This window comes from Haemaphysalis longicornis, unplaced genomic scaffold (assembly GCF_048455015.1).
Source record: "Haemaphysalis longicornis isolate Haplotype H1 unplaced genomic scaffold, Haemaphysalis longicornis Haplotype H1 scaffold_3, whole genome shotgun sequence".
NCBI lineage: Eukaryota > Metazoa > Arthropoda > Arachnida > Ixodida > Ixodidae > Haemaphysalis > Haemaphysalis longicornis.
The window spans coordinates 66,322,199-66,342,597 of NW_027526335.1; the positions used below are offsets into that span (position 1 = coordinate 66,322,199).

The window sequence follows — 20,399 nt, forward strand, 5'->3', positions numbered from 1 at the left end:
CTGTCGCTGCCACCTATCAGCAGAGAAAAGGGGGGCGGGGTGAGAGGGAACATGAATTCACCTTTTGAACGAAAGTGGCAATTACGACTTTGGGCGACGCAGCAAAGTTCCCCTTCTACTTGCGGAGGAAAAGTGGTAGCGAGAGGTGGCAATTGTGGCCAAAAGAGTTTACAACTGCGACAGTCAGCAAATGCCCTTCAGGACGCTCCCAGAGGCACCGGGCCTGAGTTTCATAAGGGAATGAATACATCCGAGCACCCTGCAAATGACCGACGATTTATTTTGTTGGTGCTGGTGGTTCCTGTGACCTTTTGGGCTGAACACGGTGGGTGTATGCAGAGGCGGAACGGGTTTCCATAATTACCATGCCCTCGTTCCTCGTAGCCATGGCCTTGCAGCTTTATCAAAGCTGTGCACGAAAAAAAGTAAATGTACGTTCCAGCTCCAACCAGCTTCTGACCAGAATGTGCCGGAAGAGTGACGTGCACACAAGCCAGCCTTTCGAACACATCTGTCATGGCCCTTGAGTGGCTCAGCACCTGCCGTTGGGCGAGGGGGTTGTCAAAAGAAAAGCAAGGCATAGCTAATCCTGGGATGGGCAAGGTTGGCCTCAAATTCGTTCAAAGTGAAACCAAGTGAAGTGAAGTGTTAGAGGCAGAGTTTGCACAGTTAAGGCAGTGGCTGGTACACAACTTTGTTGGAAAGTGTCTACTTGTGCAGTGGCTGAAGAAAGATGAACAGAAACGTCCCTTGTTCACGTTTTGGACATTGGGTTCCCAATAAACTACGTGGTTGAATGTTTCTGAGCAGCAGTGTCGAAAGTGTGTGAGCACCAATGTCAGCGGGAAAATAAACAAGCCTGAGTGGGGCGGGGCTGAGGAAAATTGAGGAGGTGGGGAGGAGGGGGGGCACATGCTGTTCTGGCTTGAGGGGTGCCAGTGCCCCTTTTGCGCCCCTCTGCCGACGCCAATGGTGTGTTGCCCAAACCAAGAGGAGCTAGTGACAAGAGATTGTCCTCGGGCAACTTGCACTGGAGCAGTGGCGCTCAACTGTGGGTGCATCAAAACACCCCTGTGGACCCCCGAAATGTCACCATGCGATCTGCTGTCAAAGCGGGTGTCAAAGCCGAGGTAAAAAATAAAAGAAGAAGAAACTTGGCAAAATTTTGTAATATGTGTAGCAGCATTATGTCATTAGCAAACTGGGAAAGAGGCCCACAAAACTGCAAAGACTGAAGTTCCAAGATTTTAAAAATTTCTTTGTGGGCACTGCTGGAGAACCATTGTTTCAGACAAACTCCTTTTTGTTTTGCTCCTTCCTATAGGTGTGTGACACGGGAAAGTGCGAATGCACATGCTGCATGAAACTTGTTTTGTAACGGGCACGAGGAGGCCTTGCAGTGAACATTTTATAACTTTCTTCCTCTGTTTCTCTCTCTCTCTCTTCTAGGCTCTGTGGCTGGGAAAGCGTGAGTGCTGTTCTCTTTGCCTGTGTGCATTTATGCCCTTAATTTTCGTGTTTATGATTTATGCTCACATTGTACGTTAGTGGCTGTGTTGTGCACACGCGAGGGCCTGTTAGTACTGTTCATAGTGACAGACAAGGAGCATTAGGCCTCATACTTCCGCAAATACTAGCCTCTTTGACAGGCGTGGAATCTCGTACGATAAATGTGGCCTCCATGTGTTAACTGCAAGATTTGCGAATGCACTGCGTCCAATGTCTTTGTGCCGGACATTACCCATGTCTTCGCTGTGTCGTCGTAATGCTATGTGCATGAGGAAGATGTTGCTCGTCTTGCACTTTTTTTCTGTTAGTGACAAAACGGTGAAGGAAGAGAGCTTGCCGGCTGCCATCGTGGAGACTGTCGAGGCCTTCAAGTGAGTCACTGTTGCATTTTGCGGGCACCGCTAACCGCACTCTATGCCCGACTGTGTTGTGCATATTTATGGTTGGTGCTGCCGTAGTTGGGTCTTATAATTGCCTTGTATCAGGCTAAAACATTTGAGAAAGGTGGTACTGTGTGTTGGCAAGTTGTATTTTAAAATAAAAGGGGGAGCACATAATAAACCGTGCACCTAAATTTTATGCACTCACCTTTTTCACATTTGTACACTTGGAGTACGTAAAGGAAAAATATTGCTGCATTTTATTTGGAGCAGTATTAGGCAACATTATGGCACAGATACCGTATAAACCGGAATATAGGTCGAGTTTTTTTCCAAACAAATCCGCACAAAAGTCACCCCTCGTCTTATATAGCGGTCATTGGCAGAATGTAAATCGTTGTCTGGCAACAATGTGCAAGCGCAGTCCGTCGCCATTGCCATTCGTGTCGGACTGCTCTCTCGCACTATCAGGCTTTTATTTGATTTCGCTTTTCTCTAGTTTTTCGTCTTTTACTCGTCTATTATGCGTGCGTGCATACATTTCTGTACGTCTCTGTTCCGAGATGAGTGGCGGCAGTTGACGCCAGTTCACCGCGGCGTTTAAGCTTACGGCGATTAAGTCACCGAGCAGAATGGGAATATGGCGGCGCAACGCCAGTTAGGCGTTTCGAAGAAAAGTGTGCGGTACTGGCGGAGCCAAAAAGCCAAGCTGTGCGCGTGCAACCCCCGAAACTGATCGTTCCGTGGACGTCAAGCGGTCCACCCCGAGTTGGAGAACAAAGTGGCGGACTTCGTCCGGGAACTTCGCTCACGATCGCTCCGGAGGCCATGCGCGGACCGGCTCCGCGAACTGTACAATGAGTGGATAGCCGGCGACAACAAAAAGACCTATACGGGCCGGTTGCGACCGTGTCAAGCTGGGTGTCCTCCTCTTGGCAGTCGCTGCCCGACGACATGGTTACACGAGCGTTCAGGAAGTGCTTCATCAGCAACGCGCCTGATGGCATGGAAGATGACTGCGAAGCAGTCATTCTTGGACGACTTTGAGAGCTCGGACGAGTGACTTCGGCAGGCATAGGCATAGTGAGTGGCAGTGACAGACGGGCGTCGAAAATAAATATAGACATTGTGAGTGCGCTTCTGTGCCGAATTATTTTTTTTTGTCAACTTTTCCCACCTCAGGGTAGGGGGTCGACCTATATTCCCACTCGACCTATAATCCGGTTTATACGGTAGTAACAAGGGGTTATAAAAATGTCTCGCCAAAGAGCCCTCTGCACACCACCACAGATAGAGTAGTAAGGAATGTGTAAATTTTTTGTGTGTTATGTGTTATAGACATCTGTGACGAAAATGGGAGACTGCTACAAATTGCTGTTTTGTCTGTCACAGTACTTTCACAGTACTTTCTACTAGAAACATTTTTCGGGCATTGCAACCTTTTTCAATGGTCATCTGAAACCTTATTTATACTTACCCTTGCAATACAAGTTCTGCTTTTTTTGTGAGTTTTCCCCATGGTTTATTTCTTAACCAGGTATTTTGTGGCACTACCACATTATATTTTAAATTTTAGAGCATAGAATGTGACAGACTACAAGTGTTTTAAGGAACACTAATGCATAAAAGTAAGTTGGCCTACGTCGACGGAGCACAGTGCTTTCAATACGAATAATACCATTTGTTGTATCATCAATAGTTGTTGATTGATGGAGAGAGTGCGAAAAGTGGGAAAACGGCCATCGCCATTCCATAACTTTCTTCGCACTTAGATTTGTGGCGCCACAAGATACGAATAGGGAAACGGATTTGGCAGAGTGTGTTCAGGCTTTTTTTAATTAAGAAAAAAAAAAGATGGGAAACATTAAGGTACGGACATGCAAGTATGTGAGGTGGATGTGTGTGGGAACTTTTGGTCAGCATATGTTGTCAAAAAACTTTACCATCCTTTCCTAACGCAAGTTGAGAGAAGCGCAAAAGATTTCTAACATGAAAACTGCATCAGAAGTGCATCAGAAACTTCACCAAAAGTGTGTCCTACCTTCACAGAAAGTGCGGCGTCCAATCGATCGCCAAGCCTTCAAATACCCAAATCGCAAACGGAGAGTGAACCCATGCAGCGATTTTTCGCACACCAAGTAAACGCATCTGCGAACGATCTAGATGTATGCAGATACGTTGTTTGTGAGGTAAAGGTATACTATTGTACCTGTTCTTCATGATCGATGCATGTACTGTCTTGTCTGGAACCGTTGTTTTTTCGCAATTGTCAACTAACCGTTTTGGCACAGAGGAAGCCCCGTTTCACGCACGTGCTTTGTGTCCAGAGGTCTCATCAGAGCTTTTCGGTCGCCCAACCAGTCTATAAGGAAATGCATTAGCTTTTTGACAGAACGCCATCGGTTGCACTAAGAAAGCTTCCGTTTAAAAGACATACTTGGCTTGTAAATAATATAAAACATGTTATAAGACATGTGTGCTAAAAGCAATTATGCAGGTGAATGGGAGAGCTATCAACCCGACTTACTGCCAATGCATACATTTGTATATGTTTATATGCAACAGGGAGTTGCAGAAGTCATGGACAATTAGCACAGTTCGGTGCAGGCATTTTCTACACCTCCTAGATAACAGCACTCAATGGTAGCAGTTAGGTAGGGCGTGACCTGCTTTAGCATCACAAAAAGTTATTGTTATACTAGTACAGGCCCTCTTTCAGTGTTATGATAGATGAGTTTCTCTTGTGTTAACAGAGACTTTGCGAATGAAACAAACGAGTGTGGTTAACTTTGGCAATGCTGAGCTGCAGTGAGAGGCAAATTCCCGCAAGGAAAATGGAAGAGAGAAGTGTCCACTTTATATTCTCTATCAAACAAGGTGTCATACCTACTTCATGGAACAAAGATTGGAAAAACTACGAAAGATGTGATCTCAGCAAAAGCACAAAATTATTCAGCTTTTAGTGCCCGTTTAATGGCTCTTTAAATGGTAAATGCTGTCACTTGTATACTTGAAACAGCTGCCCCTGTACGTTTTGCAATTTTGGTATTTGCCTTTCTCCATTACGCCTGCTGTTAGGCTCGTACACTTTTGCCGATGTTATGCTCAAACAACTCTGGCACATTCGTGTCAGTAGTCCGGATGACTGACAACCGTAGTAGGAAATGTTTGAGCTTCGTACGGTTTCTCAAAGACGCCCAAAAAGCCTGTTCTTGGGTGCGCTAAACCAGTGTGGTGTAAATGCTAGCCAGGCACATGCCACGACGACTCACTTGTGTGGGGCCCACTTTGCAGGAAGTATGTGACGACCCAGAAGGAGGTGCGGGAGGAGATCTTCCGGGTGCCCTCGCAGACCATAGCCAAGGTGCAGGAGGAGACAGCGGCCCTGCAGCAGCTGCTCTCCACTGTGGAGAACGGCATCCAGCGGAACGCCGTCGCTGTGGAGCGTCTCAAGAGGGAGACCTCCGAAGTGAGCGCCTTGGGCAGTTCGGGGAGTCTGCTTTTACGCATGCGTGACGTTGTTTCGCCTAATACCCGCGCTGTTGTTCTTCAGGACCTGAAAAATGCCGAGATAGCCCACCACACCAAGGAGACTCCAATGTCGCTGCAGTACGAGAACACAGCACCTACTGTGTGAGTCCCAGAGTCACTCGGTTCAAGCATGGTGACATGGTGGATGGGTTGTGGCAATGGGGAGGACACGGGTGTGCAGCGGCACCAGTTGTGCTCTCGCTCGGTTTACGGCTCCTCTGCTAGGAGCATCTCATCTTGGAGAACTCTGTCCACTTTTCTCTGGGAGGAGGGTTCACTGAAGGTTTTGATGTGGGGTGAGGGTTGTAACCAGGGGTGGCTTCGTTGCAGTGAAGCACCAAACTGCAGTGAAACACCAGTTGAAAGCTGAAGTGGTTGTAGCTTGCAGATCTTGGGAAAAGCACTGTAGTTGCACTTCAACGAAACTTTAGAGTGTGGTGCTATGGTAAAAAGTTGGAGGTGATGCCTCCCCCCCCCAGAAAAAAAAATATCAGGAAAAGAAAACAGTAAGAGAAATTCATAAATGGAAGCATGATGCTACAATGATTTAGTTGGTGAAACTAAAATGATGCGACTCAGATGGGGATGCAGCCTAAATAAGCATTACACTCGGTAGCAAGGCCGCTTTTTCTTTTTCTCGTTTGCGGTCTGTCTTCTGGAATGAAGTGCTGGGCACAGCATTACCAGATCTGTCTCAGTTTGTTTTCTGCCAGTGAGGGGGTGCCGTTATGGCCACTGCCACAGCAACCTTCTTTTCACCGCCTTGTATACTGGGAAAGGGGGAACCCAAGCTGTCCAACAGGGTACAGTTGCAGTGGGCCCAGCATGACTGAAGTCAGCCGAGTATGTGCTGGCATTATTACATGCGAAGACTCCCTGGTTGAGGATCAGGCCAGTGGCCCTTGACAAGCACCAGCAAGTTTCCAGGGCACATTTCATTCCCTCTTTCCTCTTCACCATGCTCCAATGTGGCTGTGCCACTATTCCGCACCCTCTTCCCAACAAAGGGGTCGTGCTGGATGCGCGTCTCGGTCACTCGCATGTTGGCTGCAAAATGTCATCCTCACCAGCCTATCTACGCCCACTGCAGCGCAAAGGCCTCTCCCGTAGACCTCCAATTATCCCATTCCTGCGCTAACTGCGACCAATTTATCCCCCCAAATTCTTGTAATCTGCCCATCTAACCTTCTGCCACGCTTGCCTTCTCTAGGAATTCACTCTTTTACCATCAATGACCAACAGTTATCTTGCCTTCGCATTACATGCCCTGCTTACGCCCATTTCTTCTTGATTTCTACTAATATGACCTTAACTAACACGCGTTTGTCCCCTGACCCGCTCCGTTCTCTTCTTGTCCCTTAATGTTGCCGGTAACGCACTCCCTCACCAGAGCAGGATTGGCCACCCTGATGCAGTAATGGCCACAACCTCCCATGAATACGCCAACTGGAAAATGTATCCGACCCAGATTTTACAAAATTCCAAATTATTTTTGCAAAATTAGATTATTATCGAGGAGTGCACTAACCTAGGGGGTAAACAGTGCGTCTCCATGGTGCATTTCTATTGGGAGTGTTCCATATTGTGAGCATATCAGCGATGGAATTGCATGCACTGGGAGATCATTGATAGAGTCCTATATTGTGATATTCCGAGGGAACATCTCGCCAGTTCTTTATGGGTTCAAGTCTCTGTGCTCGTGTTTGCAGTAAGCCACTTAGGAAACAGGCTTTGCATAGCCGTTAGATGTAAGGCTGTTCACATAGGAAACATGCGTGTGCACCCATTCAGCATTTTGTGGGCCCGGGTTTGTCTCATGGTACCGCTCTGTGGTGGTTGCAGGTATTTCCAGAAGCTGGTTGAGAAGTTCAACCAGCAGATGAAACTGTACAAGGAGCAAATTGAAGAGCTGGAGCAGCACTTTGCCTCCCTCTCCAGTACATTCATTTTCACACCAGCAGGTATGCAGTGCTCGTTCACACCTGTGTGTGCCACGCAGTGATGTGAACTCTTGTGCACTGCTGCTTGCATTTGCTGCGTTACCTTGAGAAGGCTGGGAAATAGAAATGCATCAATTCAATTGCAAATGGAAGCATGCTTTTTCAATGTGTACTTGGCAGGCATTTCATTAGTCATCAGCAGAGCATATTCGTATGGGCTTAAACTGCATTGCTTAAAAGTACTGTAATACTATGTGTGTATGTGCATGTTTGTGTTCTTTCTTTCTTTCTGTTCTAAGGTACCCCTGGCTGCCACATGCATGCAGTCTTATACATAAACAGGAAAGAAAGAAAATTTAGGATTTGTAAATTGGGTTACGCAAAGATTAAGTTAACATGCGTTGCTGATGTCTTGAATCATACAGTTTTTCAAATTTTGACCAATACCAGCACCTCAGCCCTCAGCCCCATATCATATCCATTATCACTGGTAGTATGTGTTCATTGAAACATTTATCAAGTGCGTGGTGGCCTTTTGTGGCATTCTCGCCTACGTATGCACACCATGGTGCAAATGCCTGTGCATTATTTTGCCTGGTTAAATGGCAGAAAGAGTTCATTGGTGAAAAGAACATTAATCCTAGGAACATTGCCAGCTTGACTACAGAGAGAATTTTTTGTTTGGTTTACTATCAATGGCCTTTGCGCAGCTGTCTGAACGTGTGTAGTCTTGTGGTATTATTACAGTGTCGCTGATCAATGAGAGGGGGCCTACCTTTGCTTTTCAGAGCTGACTGCAACAGTGAAGAAGCTGCACACATCATTTGTGTCCTTGGCTGCGCAGTTACAAACCATACATGACGCCATACAAGTGAGTTTTGTTTGTCTCTTTACGCATTTTTTTTGTTCCTCCTACGGTTACTGTTGCCCATACTGTTGTTCTTGATAGTGTGCGGTGAGGTTACTAAACCAACTGTAGGATGTGACAATCAGATTTTGCTATAAATCAGTTTGGCTGCATCTACATGATAGACCGAATCGCTGGTTCACACTGAACTACGAATTACATTTCACAGGCTGTTCTACAGATTGCATGTGCAGGTCATGCTCAGCATCTTCCCGGTTTCAGATTCAAGAGGTGAATCAATAACACTCACAGTTGTGAATATTTTGAGCGTTTTCTTCTGTACCTGTTTGTTTGTGCCAGCACATTTTGGGCTACTGGCCGCTCTCATACCGCCATCTGTTGGCAGTGGTTGTAAAGTTTGGAGTAAAAGGTCTGCAACTTCTGTGCTCGCATTCTCCACTCAGGCCGATCACCTGCAGTCTGTTTGTGAAGCCCTGTAATGTCACAACGTTGCAGTCCTATGTGCTGTTGGAGCAGTGCATAAAGCGGGTCTGTGCGCTTGTCTTTTAACCAGCGGCGGAAAAATGAGCTGAGCTTGCAGCAGGGCTCTGGCCTCGCTGGCGACCTGGGCAGCAAGAAAGTGGACGACCGTTCCTGGTCTAGCAGCACAGCCGTCACCCTCGGCCCAACACCGTTCTCCAGCACTAAGAGCGACGCTGCGCAAGCCATGGCATCGGCTATGGCTCGTGCTGGCCAACCAACTATGGGAGGTAAGCAAGCGGAGCAGCATGCTTGAACGGGATGTTACTGATCCTCACATCTTCAAGCCATTTGAGTGCGCTCATTCGGGAATGCTGAGTAAGTTACGGTACGAAGTTGTGTTGCAACGGTTCCTACGTCACCGAGTCGCACAGTGTCAGATGTCTCGAGTGTGAGTTGTGGCAGCCACCTCCTGGCGTCGTGTCTAACATTCACCCTGAAGTCTCCCATGACGACCATAGACGCACAGGAAAAGTGGATGCATTCGTTGTACACATGCGCAGAGGTGGTCACCAGCATCGTACTGACCAGAGCCATGTATGAGCCAACTTCTTGGTCTTGTTTTTAAACTGACTACGCTAAATGTAGAGCATCACGTGGACCACTTAAATGCTGTCTAATGTGCACGGAGAACACATTGCCGACAGGGGCAGAGTTCAAGTGTACGTGCTCTGTGTGCTGGGACACCAGCGTAACAGCGTGCGTGATTAGCACATACAATGTGCAGCACCAGCAGTGCATTCGCCCCTGTGCTTTTAGTGTGGCGCATATACTTGAGGCCATCCACAACACCTGGCTTGGTGCACCACATATCCAACACTGATAGATGACCCCTTCACTCCAAATTTCTCCACATCTGCATGCGCCATGTTTAAATGCCCTGCTACCCAAGGAGAAGCTTGCACTTTTAATACATGCATGTGTGCTCATACGCATGCAGAGACAGGATGTATCAGCACTAAGCAAGCTGGAGTAATACCACTCATTTTCTTCAGAGTAGCATGTTGGCCGGGAGAACATTGCGTTTATGTAGCTGGACCGTTCTCAAAGTGGTGTTCTGTCATCCACTGCTAAGCATATGGGCGGCATTATGGAAACTTGGCGTCACAAAATTCGCACCTTCTTGTTATCGTGCAGGAACTGCTCCCTTTGGTGCTTTCAGCAATCAGCCATCGCTGGGAACAACAGGAGGCAAGTTGGTTTGCGGACCTTGCAATGCTTATGGCAGTGCCCGTTAGCAGTGCACATTTCTTGCTGTTTTGAAGCCTGCTATGTAGAGATGGTTCACTTCATACGGGCCATTGTTACTGGTTCCTATGGTTGACTATGCTGTGTTCATTGAAGTGATTTAATCATTTGACACAAGTGTAAGTGCATTGTAGGGGAGAATTGAGTTTGTCCCAGTTGTGCACACTTGATTCAGAGGAGATGGACAGCAGGTGGACCAGAACAGAACAGAACTCCCATGATGCAGAGGAAGGAAAGAAACTCGACAGAAGGACCAAATACAAAAGCACGGGCCAAAGAATTGATTTGGGTGCTTCATTTCAAACTGAGCACCTTGATTACCCTTGTGAGTTCACCGGCTTAATGCATACAGTTGATTCCACTTACAACAACATCCAAGTGCCAAGGAAATCCCATCATTTATAACTGATAATTGTTATAAGCGGGGTGTGAAAAAAAAAAAGACGAAACAGAGCTTACACAATTCTATTCGCACGCAAGCAAGGTTGCACTACTACTTATTTGCAGAAAAGAAGCCATAGTCAGTCAGTTTTGCTTTCTGCATGCAAAGCTGGCGCACATCTTTTTCAGGAGTACCTATAGGTGCTTCACCTAGCTGAGAAAAAGGCCCTTAGCAGAAACGAAGTTTCTGAGGGACTGTATCGTGTTGGGCCTCATCCGAAGACACTACCTGAGCAGGCTGCGCAACCACGTTGTCAGAGCCTTCACTGTCACCATTGTCCACAGCAGGTATCCGCGGAACCATTGCCACTTCAGTGAGGCACTCGGACATTTCCAAAACATCGGCCGTGATGTCCAATCTGTGGAAAGATGAAGGCAGTTGAGGAGACACCCAGTCGAATTCAAAGTGACACGCACGGGACGCAACAACCGAACACGCGAGCAAGCAGGATTGGGGACGATGCCAAAACAGCGGCACCGGGAGGGGGGGTACGGAAGGAAAACTGCTCTCGTCCTCCTCCGCTCTTCGTTGTAAGCGGTGCAGTCAACTCGTTTTCCTGTGAAGAAAGGGGGGGAAGGGGGGGAAGGGGGGGAGGGGGGGGGGGGCATGGAAGGGACGAGGCACATCATGGCTCGTGGCACATGCCATTGGCAGTTTACATTGTCGGTGTACGCTGTGACCAGATTCAATCGGTTATAATTTCAGCACTGGAGTATTCCAATAAGCAGTTTATTTTACCACAGAAAGCATACAGAAGTGGACAGTGCATATTTCATCGTTATATCCGATATATTATTATAAACGGTATCCTTATAAGTGGGCTTGACTGCATACAGATACTCTTGACAGGAACTACCTGGTATTGTTTCTTTTATTATTACTTACATTGAATATCTGCATAGATGCTTCTTTTTTTCAGGCTTAAAAAATATATATGTATACATAATGGGAATGTAAATCCATGCCTTGAGTCAAGATTTCAAAGATAAAATCCTTTACATACTATTGTTCATGATGGAACAATAATATGTAAAGCAAGCGTATAACACTGCTAATCCAGCAACTAATAATAGGCACTGTAGGCTTAAAAAGAGTAGGATATTTAACAGTGGAACAGGATATTTAGCAGGGGGAACTAAGAACTTTGCCACAGTGATATTTTCAAGGAAATGCCAGTAAACTGCCCCACACCATGGTGCATGTGTACACTAACGTTTACTTGCCAATGAAGCTCCCGTGGCCCTTCTTGAGTCCGAAATCATCTTTTACAATTATTATTTATGAACAATGAAAAAAAAAAAAGCAGTGCAAAGATGCATGGCCTGACGTGGACATTTCTAGTTTATCATTGGGGCGTAGCTAGCACAAGTGGGCTAATGTCTCTCATATTCAAGTGCGACACTGCTCAACAACTCCCTTTCACAGCAGATTACAGCTCAGTGTGTCCTAATCACAGGGTGTCTACCAACTGGGAAAACTGGGAATTCTCAAGGATTTTGAATAGTCTGGAAAACTCGGGGAATTTGTGCTTCTATCAGGGCAAATTAGCTGCAAAGGACTGGCTTGTCGAAACTCAGAAGGAACAATCATCTTTGATGCCATGTCTACGGCTGGAGGAGTTGCCAATAGGTGTGTGTGAATGCACAAATGTTTGAATACGAAAGAATAGTGCCCCTGTGAATAATTCAGTTTTTGAATGGAATATCTACTATTCGATTTTTCGAATAGTCAAGTAGATTTTCTGAATGGGCCCGGCTCTGCGAAAGTGAGAGATGTGGGTGCACACTTAACACGCTGGCTGCTACACCGTGTGCTCTATTTCCGTGTACTCGGCAAGCTTCATCCAAATCGCGCTTTCAATGAGCACGCCTTGTAGAGGCCTTGAATTTTATCACACAGCACGCAGTAATTTGCAGTTGCGTAGGTAAGAGCTTTTCTCTATGCTCTGGTTGCTATTTTAAATTCTGCGACCAAATGTTTACGTGCTAGGGAAGTGAAGCTTCCGAAAGCAATCGCCGCCGCTTTTGTTGTGTTTTGAAAGCATCTCCGTTAATTTAAATACGAACGAGGTTTTGTGCTTTTAAATGCAATTGATGTAGCCCTCTCTCTCCCCCCCCCAGGGGACAATTGTTTTACTACTCCAACGTTGAACCAATGAGCAGTCAGTGCAAGCCATCTCTTTGCCGCATATTCTGCCTCATGGTGTTCTCTGATCGTGTTACCGCAGTAGTGAACCGCCCTTACACAGAGTAGTGCAGGCTCAAGCACGCTGATTGTAGTGCGAGCCTTTCTTCCGCCTCGTATCATTCATGCTCCACGCTCGTCTTGTGCTTCCGAAGAAGGGGCTTATCGTAGTCCAAGATGGTGGTTGTGCCGTGTTTTCGCATCATTATTCATGCCTACAAAGGGCTCGCTTAGGAGTTCAGAGGTGCTGTGTAGTCATTGGCTATGATTGCAGTAAAGCAACTCTAGTGTCAGTCGCTCTTCAAATGTGTATTGTGTTTGCTCTGGATTCCTGGAGCCTCATAGCGGTTGGGCGACTGCACGGCTGCGAAGGAGAGTTTAAAAGATTGTTCTTTGAGTAGTAAAGAGATAGTCGCAACTCCTGAACATGCGAAGTAGCTTCTATTTTTGCACAAAAACGTGGAAAATCAAGGTCTGTAAAAAAATATTCGATATTCTATGCGATATTTGGCTTTTTTTTCCTAATTCCATTCAATATTCGATTTGGGAGCTGCTATTTGGTATTTGCACTCCCTAGTTGCCAGTGTGCAGCTGACCAAGAAGATGCTTCAAATGGTGTGGGGGGCAAACGGTCGGTGGAAGGAAGAGCTGGGGGGAGAAAAGAATTTACAGGAAAGGGAATGTGCCACTGCCGCTGCTTCGAAAAAAGTTGAGCTCAAAAAACAGGGTTCGCCGAGGCCGAGATGCAGGTCTCTCATCCAAACCAGAATAAACTCTTTGAAGCAGTGAAGTACAGCACTGAGGCACTGTGCTTGAGCTGACAGCATGACAGCACGGTCTTACCATTTTTTTTTTTTTCGATATTTCATTCTCCATGAATTTTGCTAACCACTTCGTTCTGTTTTCTTTTAAGAAAATAATAGTTGCTTGTTACCATTCAAGCTATGTTATGTCATTTTTTTTTATATATATATAACATGCTTTTTAGAGAGTGAAAGCTTTTGGCAACATGGTGTGAGCCCATCTTGACCTAAAACAAATTTCCATGTCACTCAGATAATTTAGCAAAAGAACTCGGGGAAAACCTGGAAAACTCGGGGAATTTGAAAATGTCAACTTGGTAGGCACCCTGTAATCATAACAGCGAGTGCTATCATTGACCGCTGTATCAGTGCTACCAAGCGGAAAGGGTGTCTTCGATCCACTTATCTTAGGGGCTTGGAAGAGAAGTAAACAAGTGTTCACACTTTCTGTTCTTTTGCACAGTGTGGAAACAGATAGGGAATGGGATTAACTGGTGAGGCCACTGAAGCAATTGTGTCTGATCCCTCCTCTCCATCTTTGGTTACTGTTTTGGATCACCAGCGCATGTTGGGTGAGGGCAAATAAAAAACAGCGACACGGGCCCTCACTCTCAACAAAATTTTATTTTCAAAGAGAGACTTTACATATACACTTAGTGCGTAACTTACGTGAATAGATCAAATGAAATCACTGGGTATACGTACAGATACAAAACCCTGGGAGGTAGCACAACTTAGCTAGCCAGCAGGAATGGGATGTCCTGTACAAAATATATATGCTATATGTATATGCACTGAGTATATATATACAAGTTCTGTCTTTCAAACTAAAGTTTAGTTAAGAGTCACCGCCCGTGTCGTCTTCTTTGCTTTGTTCTCGTTCAATTTGTGCTGTTGAACTGGAGATGGATAAAAACGAACTCACCGTCCTGCTGAATCTTTGTTTACGTCCTATATGCTGATGAGTAAATGATCAGACAGCCTGATTATTGGCATTGTCAAAGATTCATTGTTGCATGTTACAAAAATCACCACTATTTGCACTCTGCTTTGTTCCTTGGTTTGAAGTTCATTGCATTGAGGAACCTAAATGCCAAGGCACTGGTAATTTTCGTGCTTGTAATCGTGCTTCACTTTTAGCTCCGTTCGTTACAAGTCAAAAGCAAGAGGAGATGGGACGGGTGCTAACTGTAAGCAAGTTTATTTGTATACAATTTTTATCATTGTTTTTGTTGTGCTCAAACACGAGTCTGCATAGAAGCAACTTCTGCATTTTATGCTTCTGTGTGTACTGGCATTACAGTCCATGTGGAACGTGTATTTCCCTATAATTTTTTACATGAAAGCCACAGGTGTGTCATGGGATTGCAGTGTTTCCAGAGTTTGATGCACCTAGGTGTGGTCGCACTTCTGATTGCCTACTTTGTGGAAGGTATAACTAGGAGAGCGCACTGGTCTCTCCCCATGCTCTTAACCTGCCACCGTTCTGTGTGCAGGTTTGGGCAGCTCCATGATGTTTGGCAGCAGTACGAACACCCTGGGCAGCGGCGGGTCGCTGATGTTTGGAGCGACCACCCCATTCAAACCTTTAGGTAAATAGCGGTAAGAGTTGCTTTGATCCGTTGGGCAGCTCTCCGCTTCTTGCTTTGCCCGGCGTGTCAGGTGGCTTGTGCCAGAACCACCGTGCATGAGCTGACCTCTTGCTTGAGCTTGGCAGCACTTCGCTCTCCGTCTGCAGTGCCGCCATTGTTTGAGTCTTTAGTCCACTTGACTGAAGGCTTGAGGCTAGCTTTGGCTCCGGCCTCAGTGTGTTTTTGTAGTGCTTTATGCGCTTATATGGCTGGAGAGCAGGTTACTGGTGTCATGTTGCTTCAGTGTAAGAGAAGATTCTGGGGGTGATCCGGTTGCGCCAGTTGGGCCATTTTGCTACAAATTCACTTACCTCTACCTTGCTGCGCACAGCCAAGCTCCACCTGTGCTGAAGTGCAATAATGTCCGTGGAAGGTTTCTTGGAATACATTTTTTGGGGGTCTTGGCAACCTTCTCTGTGCATTTCTTTAGAGCTGTAACATTTTTCGCTCCGTTGCAGCAATGCTAATGAGACGGCACATTTTTTTGTTGTTGTGGGCTTCAGCCAATTGGCAGGTCTAAAAAAAGTGTATGGTGTCCTTAGTTCAACTGTAACAATTTTTATGTCTTTAGGTCCATAATGTAAAATGATCTCACTCACATTGTGCATCAGCTTAGAAACAAACATTAATCACAAATGTGATTAATGACAAAATTTCAACGAGAATTGCACTGCAGCCACAGTCGAACACGGATATATCGAACTTGAAGGGGATCACAAAATAGTTCAGTATAGTGATAATTAAAAAAAACAAAAGAAATTCCTATCTGGAGCTTGTCTGAAAACTCTGCACATCACTGGTAGATTTTCACTGTTGCAACAAGCGGTAGCGTACGATTTGTTCCTGACAGAACAGAAAATTCGAACCACACCGCAACGATCACCACACTTAATTTAACATGAAAAAAGTCTGTGAGATTTGGTTGTTTCTTCTTGTGCGTCATAACGTTCACAAGGCTGTCTTTGAGCTTAATAACTCAGTCCAAATAAGAAAATCCATCGTTGTACACTGTGTCACCACAGTAGCAAATCTGAACACTGACACAACTCAGCAGCAGTAGGCGATTAAGAGAGCGTTGTCAGGGCCGCCAGTGGTGTTCGCTTTTCCGGCATCAGTGATGTCCACAACAGCTTGCACGTCGCTGTCAGCACTTGCAAACTCGTGTGCCGTTGTGTCATTCAGAATGGCGCATGGGAATGCTGACAGCTCTCTAAATTCACTCTCGAGGCTCTCAGCACCATCTTTGTCGGTATCGGAACACCTCTCGTCTGTAGCCGCGCAACAAAGCTACTTTGCACACAACACGCACCGAAACGGATGGGCCGTGACCGCTCTGCCTTCGCCTTTACGTCAGGTTTGATGCATAGTATCGCACTCCAAAATGCCAAAATGATGCTACAAATGCAGCCGACATCGTTTCACCGGCCTGCACCCTTTAAATAATGTCTGCTTTCGTCGCTAAACCCAAATTCTTCCGTTTTTCCGTGACCGTGGTTCCGAAACGTGTGTTGTGAACAATACAAACACTCACCCCGCCACATAGGTCCCCCTGTGCGATCCACCACTGAAATCCACTCAAGCACAAAGAAGAAAATGAAGGAAACTCGCACTAACACGCAAGACTTGAAGGTAGCGAAGCTGTACGCAACCTTCACGACCATCACGAAGGTTTAAGTCCACGATTGCAATTTGCTTCTTCTTCGCTTCCGCAACGACCTTTACTTCGTCATTGTTGCTGTAAGTGTGAGCTTCTTGCATTTTTTCGGAGAAATAATCATTGCACATCACCTTGGAGGAGCGTAAGCTATGACATGTCTTTGTCGTTTCGAGCAAGTGTTGCCACAATTATGGTGAATGCTGGAGTCTTTCATTCCGAGAAATTGTTTCCACATTTACGGCGAACGTTGGAGTCCTTTTTTTAAAAAAAAAAATTTTTAAGTGGGTATGCTTGTCTTGACTAGCGTGCACCGGAAGCGCTGGGGGGTCGTGGCGAGACGCACACACGAGCGCTCGGCATTCTCTTGGATTTTTTAAAGTGCCCGGCAGACACCGCAGTCTTGGCCACTAAGTGGGTATGCTTAGCTAGACAAACGTGCACAGGGGACCAAGGTGCTGGTCATCGCGAGGCACGCACACACGAGCGCTAGCCATTTCAACTGCGGACACGAAAAATTACGATTTGCTAAACAGCTTCGCTGTTAGAAATGCCCGAGACCGAGTGCGTCCGTTCAGTTTCCCCTCCTCCTTTATTGCATTCTGCACCCAACCACCCCGTGTTCTCGCTGCCATGCGGCTGCCTCCCATGCTAGCATGTTAGCAAGTGTTGAAGGCCATGGAAGCGACGCAATGGCACCTCTTCCTTGCCGATCGTTTCCGGCAGTTCCCGCGATAAGTCATCATCATCATCACAACCAGCCCATCAGGAGAAGCACACGTGCAGGGGCACTTCCGGCACGGCAGTTCCCGCGATAAGTCATCATCATCATCACAACCAGCCCATCAGGAGAAGCACACTTGCAGGGGCACTTCCGGCACAGCGTCCGATATATCGGATGTGCCCGTGATCGGTAGTTTGATACACGCATACAGCAGCGCTATACTTTCGCACAGGATTTCCTAGGGGGTGTCAAGACTGTTCGATATAGGCAATACATAATTCGATATATCCGTATTCGACCGTATTTTCAAAAGGGTTCTTTGGGTTGAGCCTTTGCTGCATAAGAGAACTTACATTTATACAAGGGCTGCCACTGAATCATTTACTGTTGCAATTTATGGTGTGCAATATTTTTAAATATTTATGGCGATGCCTCTTGTACTGCACGAATAGACTGGAAAATATGTTGTGTTAGTGTGCTTAGCACACAGCAGCATTGTGGCACCTGAAGTGAAAGGTGTTTTCTAAATGTGGGTATAGCAAGCATAAAAATCAAGCTAGAAGGCACCAGAGAAGGCTTTCAACGAGCGGGTGTGGAAATATGCACGATATAAAAGGAATAACAAAGGTGGGCGCACTCAATTATAAAAAAAGAATGCAATCACCTTTTATAATTTCTGCCTTGTGTGAACCAGGGCAAATCCTGTTAACATTGCCACTGCGTGCTTTTTCTCCCAGGATCGGACTCCTTTGGAACATCAACAAGTCAAGCGTTCCCGCTTCAAAAGCCGCCGCCAGGAAATAAAAGGGGCAAGAAATAGTGTTGCCAAAATGCGGAGTTTGTAATGTGTTTTGGTTGTTTTTTATGACAATGGCTAATGTGCCTTCACTTCCAGTTTGCTCTAAAAGTGTTCATATTGAATAAACGTTTTGTATAAAAGGTTTACCTTGGTTTCCAACTGCATGGTGGCACTTACAGGGCTGGAAGACCTGTGCCACTCGCGCCACGGTGCGGCAATTCGATTTTTTTGTGCCATCCTGCTCCAAAAGGCGGTTTTTCACCGAAACTGCTCCCAAGCGAAGCCGCAAAATGTGAGGCAGCTGCGAGATGATGTTCAATGCGAGTCGCAATGCGCAGGGAGCAGTAGGGACTCATTTCTATGAGCTGTCATTCACTATTGTTGCACTCCGATGGACTCTCTACAGGACACGTTCTGAGTCACACGTCACAATTTCCTGGTCTCCATGTAGGTTTGGGTGGAAGTGGACTTGGGGTGAAGGCAATGCGCAACCTTGGCTCCGAAATGTACTTTACCGCACAGCACGCTGTTCTGTGATGCATTTGTTGTCACAAGCAGTCGTTGCAATCTTCTCTCTTATTGTCAAAAACAAAGATTAAGGTAGTTTTACCATTCAGTCAGACCCTCGCCATTTTATCTGAAGCGCAAGTGCGCTTGTCATTTCCAAAGGTTCAATGCTGCCATGCTGTGTCGAAAAGGATGCGACAATAGATGTGGCCCTGGCACAAGTAGGTTCTCGACAAGTAATCCGCTCAGTAGGCCTGTCTTGCCGTACAGCACAGCTTTTTTGTAGTGAAAGCTACACTACGCTACCTCGGGCAGTCTTCGCGGTGTGACCAGTTTCGACCTTGAGAGCTAGAAAGCAAACCACGCCCCCTTGCGCAAGTGCCCGGCACGGAGCAGAGGCCCAATGGCGGGGAGAGATAAACTTATTCTTGGATTAAAACAGCCCAAAGTTAAACAAAGACAAAGGAAATGGAACACAAGGGCAGCCACTGGTCTAAAATGTAAAGTTTAATGTCAAGAAGGGTGTATATAAACAGTTAAGGGGGGACACTGGTCTTGAGGACCAACAGTTTGTAAAAAAATCAATTTTCTGTATTAATTTTATTTGCAGTCTACAGGTCCCAAAGAATGAATCTGGAAAATATTATAGCTGTACCATAGGTATTTACAAAGCTGTCACCATTTGAAGTTGACTAAATGGCCATTTTTCCCTGCATTTCCGAACTTTGTGCCTTGTTTTCTCAAAACCACTTTTTTTCCCATGAGGTCAACTGTCGGGTACAATATCTTGGGATGTACTGGTCAGATTTGAGACATTCTTGCTGTATTTGAAAGCTTAAGAACTGAACAGTGCAATAAAACCAGAAAAATATAAAATTTCTTTGTACTAGTACAATTTTTTATGCCTTTTGTTTTACGAAAGCATTGATAATTGATGACCTGACATTTCATAAGTTCAGAGCAATTGCAGAAACAGTGATAAAATTACTGCTGTGGTATAGTTGCACTCCCTGGTCCTTCGAGAGCACAAAGGAACAAGAATTATTCAAGTATATCATAAGCAGATAATTAAAAAATTGCCCGAAATGGAATGACATAAAATGTTGCAAAACTCTGAACTTAGACTATATAGATGAAAACTGACTGCATATTTGTGCTCAGGATGTTAAAACACACTTAATGTGCGAATTTCAAGGAGATTGGTTCAAAAATAACAAAAATGTCTTCAAGACCAGTGTCCCCCTTAACACAAAACTTAAAACACTGCACATGAGCAAAACAAGTTTACAAAAGCCACGGTGATAAGACAACTTGATAGACACCTGCTACAGTCGAGGCCCACCTAGATATGCTATCTCTGGGATGAAGACGCTTGCTTGGCTGACACAATTGTCTCCTCTTTCTGCTATGTGCAACGCTTCCATAATTTCGTGGGACGTTGGTTCGTGGGGCCTAAATAATGTCAGTGGCAGGAAAATTAGGTTTACATCCGCTGCACTTAATACAATGTGAAGAAAGATTGGATGACGGGGGGCTCTTTAATGAAAATGCATGCTCTCTCAAATGCATGTTGATTCAACTTGTGTTCCACTTTCTTTGTCTTTGTTTAAAGGGGCCCTGAAAGGCATTTTGAGCACACTAAATGAACTAGCGCAACCGC

The 20,399-nt window shown here is 45.8% G+C and overlaps 1 protein-coding gene across 3 annotated transcripts in view; it reads left to right on the top strand.

Moving 5' to 3' along the window:
- The window catches only part of LOC144174552 (uncharacterized), a 39,164-nt gene extending 20,786 nt beyond the window's left edge, over positions 1–18,378 (top strand). For 2 of the 3 annotated variants that reach the window (XM_077703312.1, XM_077703313.1), the window contains 10 exons: positions 1,450–1,468; positions 1,818–1,880; positions 5,184–5,358; positions 5,443–5,522; positions 7,263–7,381; positions 8,149–8,231; positions 8,782–8,977; positions 9,885–9,938; positions 14,921–15,016; positions 18,171–18,378. In XM_077703312.1, coding sequence (XP_077559438.1) covers positions 1,450–1,468; positions 1,818–1,880; positions 5,184–5,358; positions 5,443–5,522; positions 7,263–7,381; positions 8,149–8,231; positions 8,782–8,977; positions 9,885–9,938; positions 14,921–15,016; positions 18,171–18,253 — 968 coding nt within the window. In that variant the 3' untranslated portion in view covers positions 18,254–18,378. Of the gene's footprint in view, positions 1–1,449; positions 1,469–1,817; positions 1,881–5,183; positions 5,359–5,442; positions 5,523–7,262; positions 7,382–8,148; positions 8,232–8,781; positions 8,978–9,884; positions 9,939–14,920; positions 15,027–18,170 lie in introns of all 3 variants that reach the window. The other variant, XM_077703314.1, reaches the window with a different exon arrangement.
- The last annotated feature ends 2,021 nt before the right edge of the window (positions 18,379–20,399 follow it).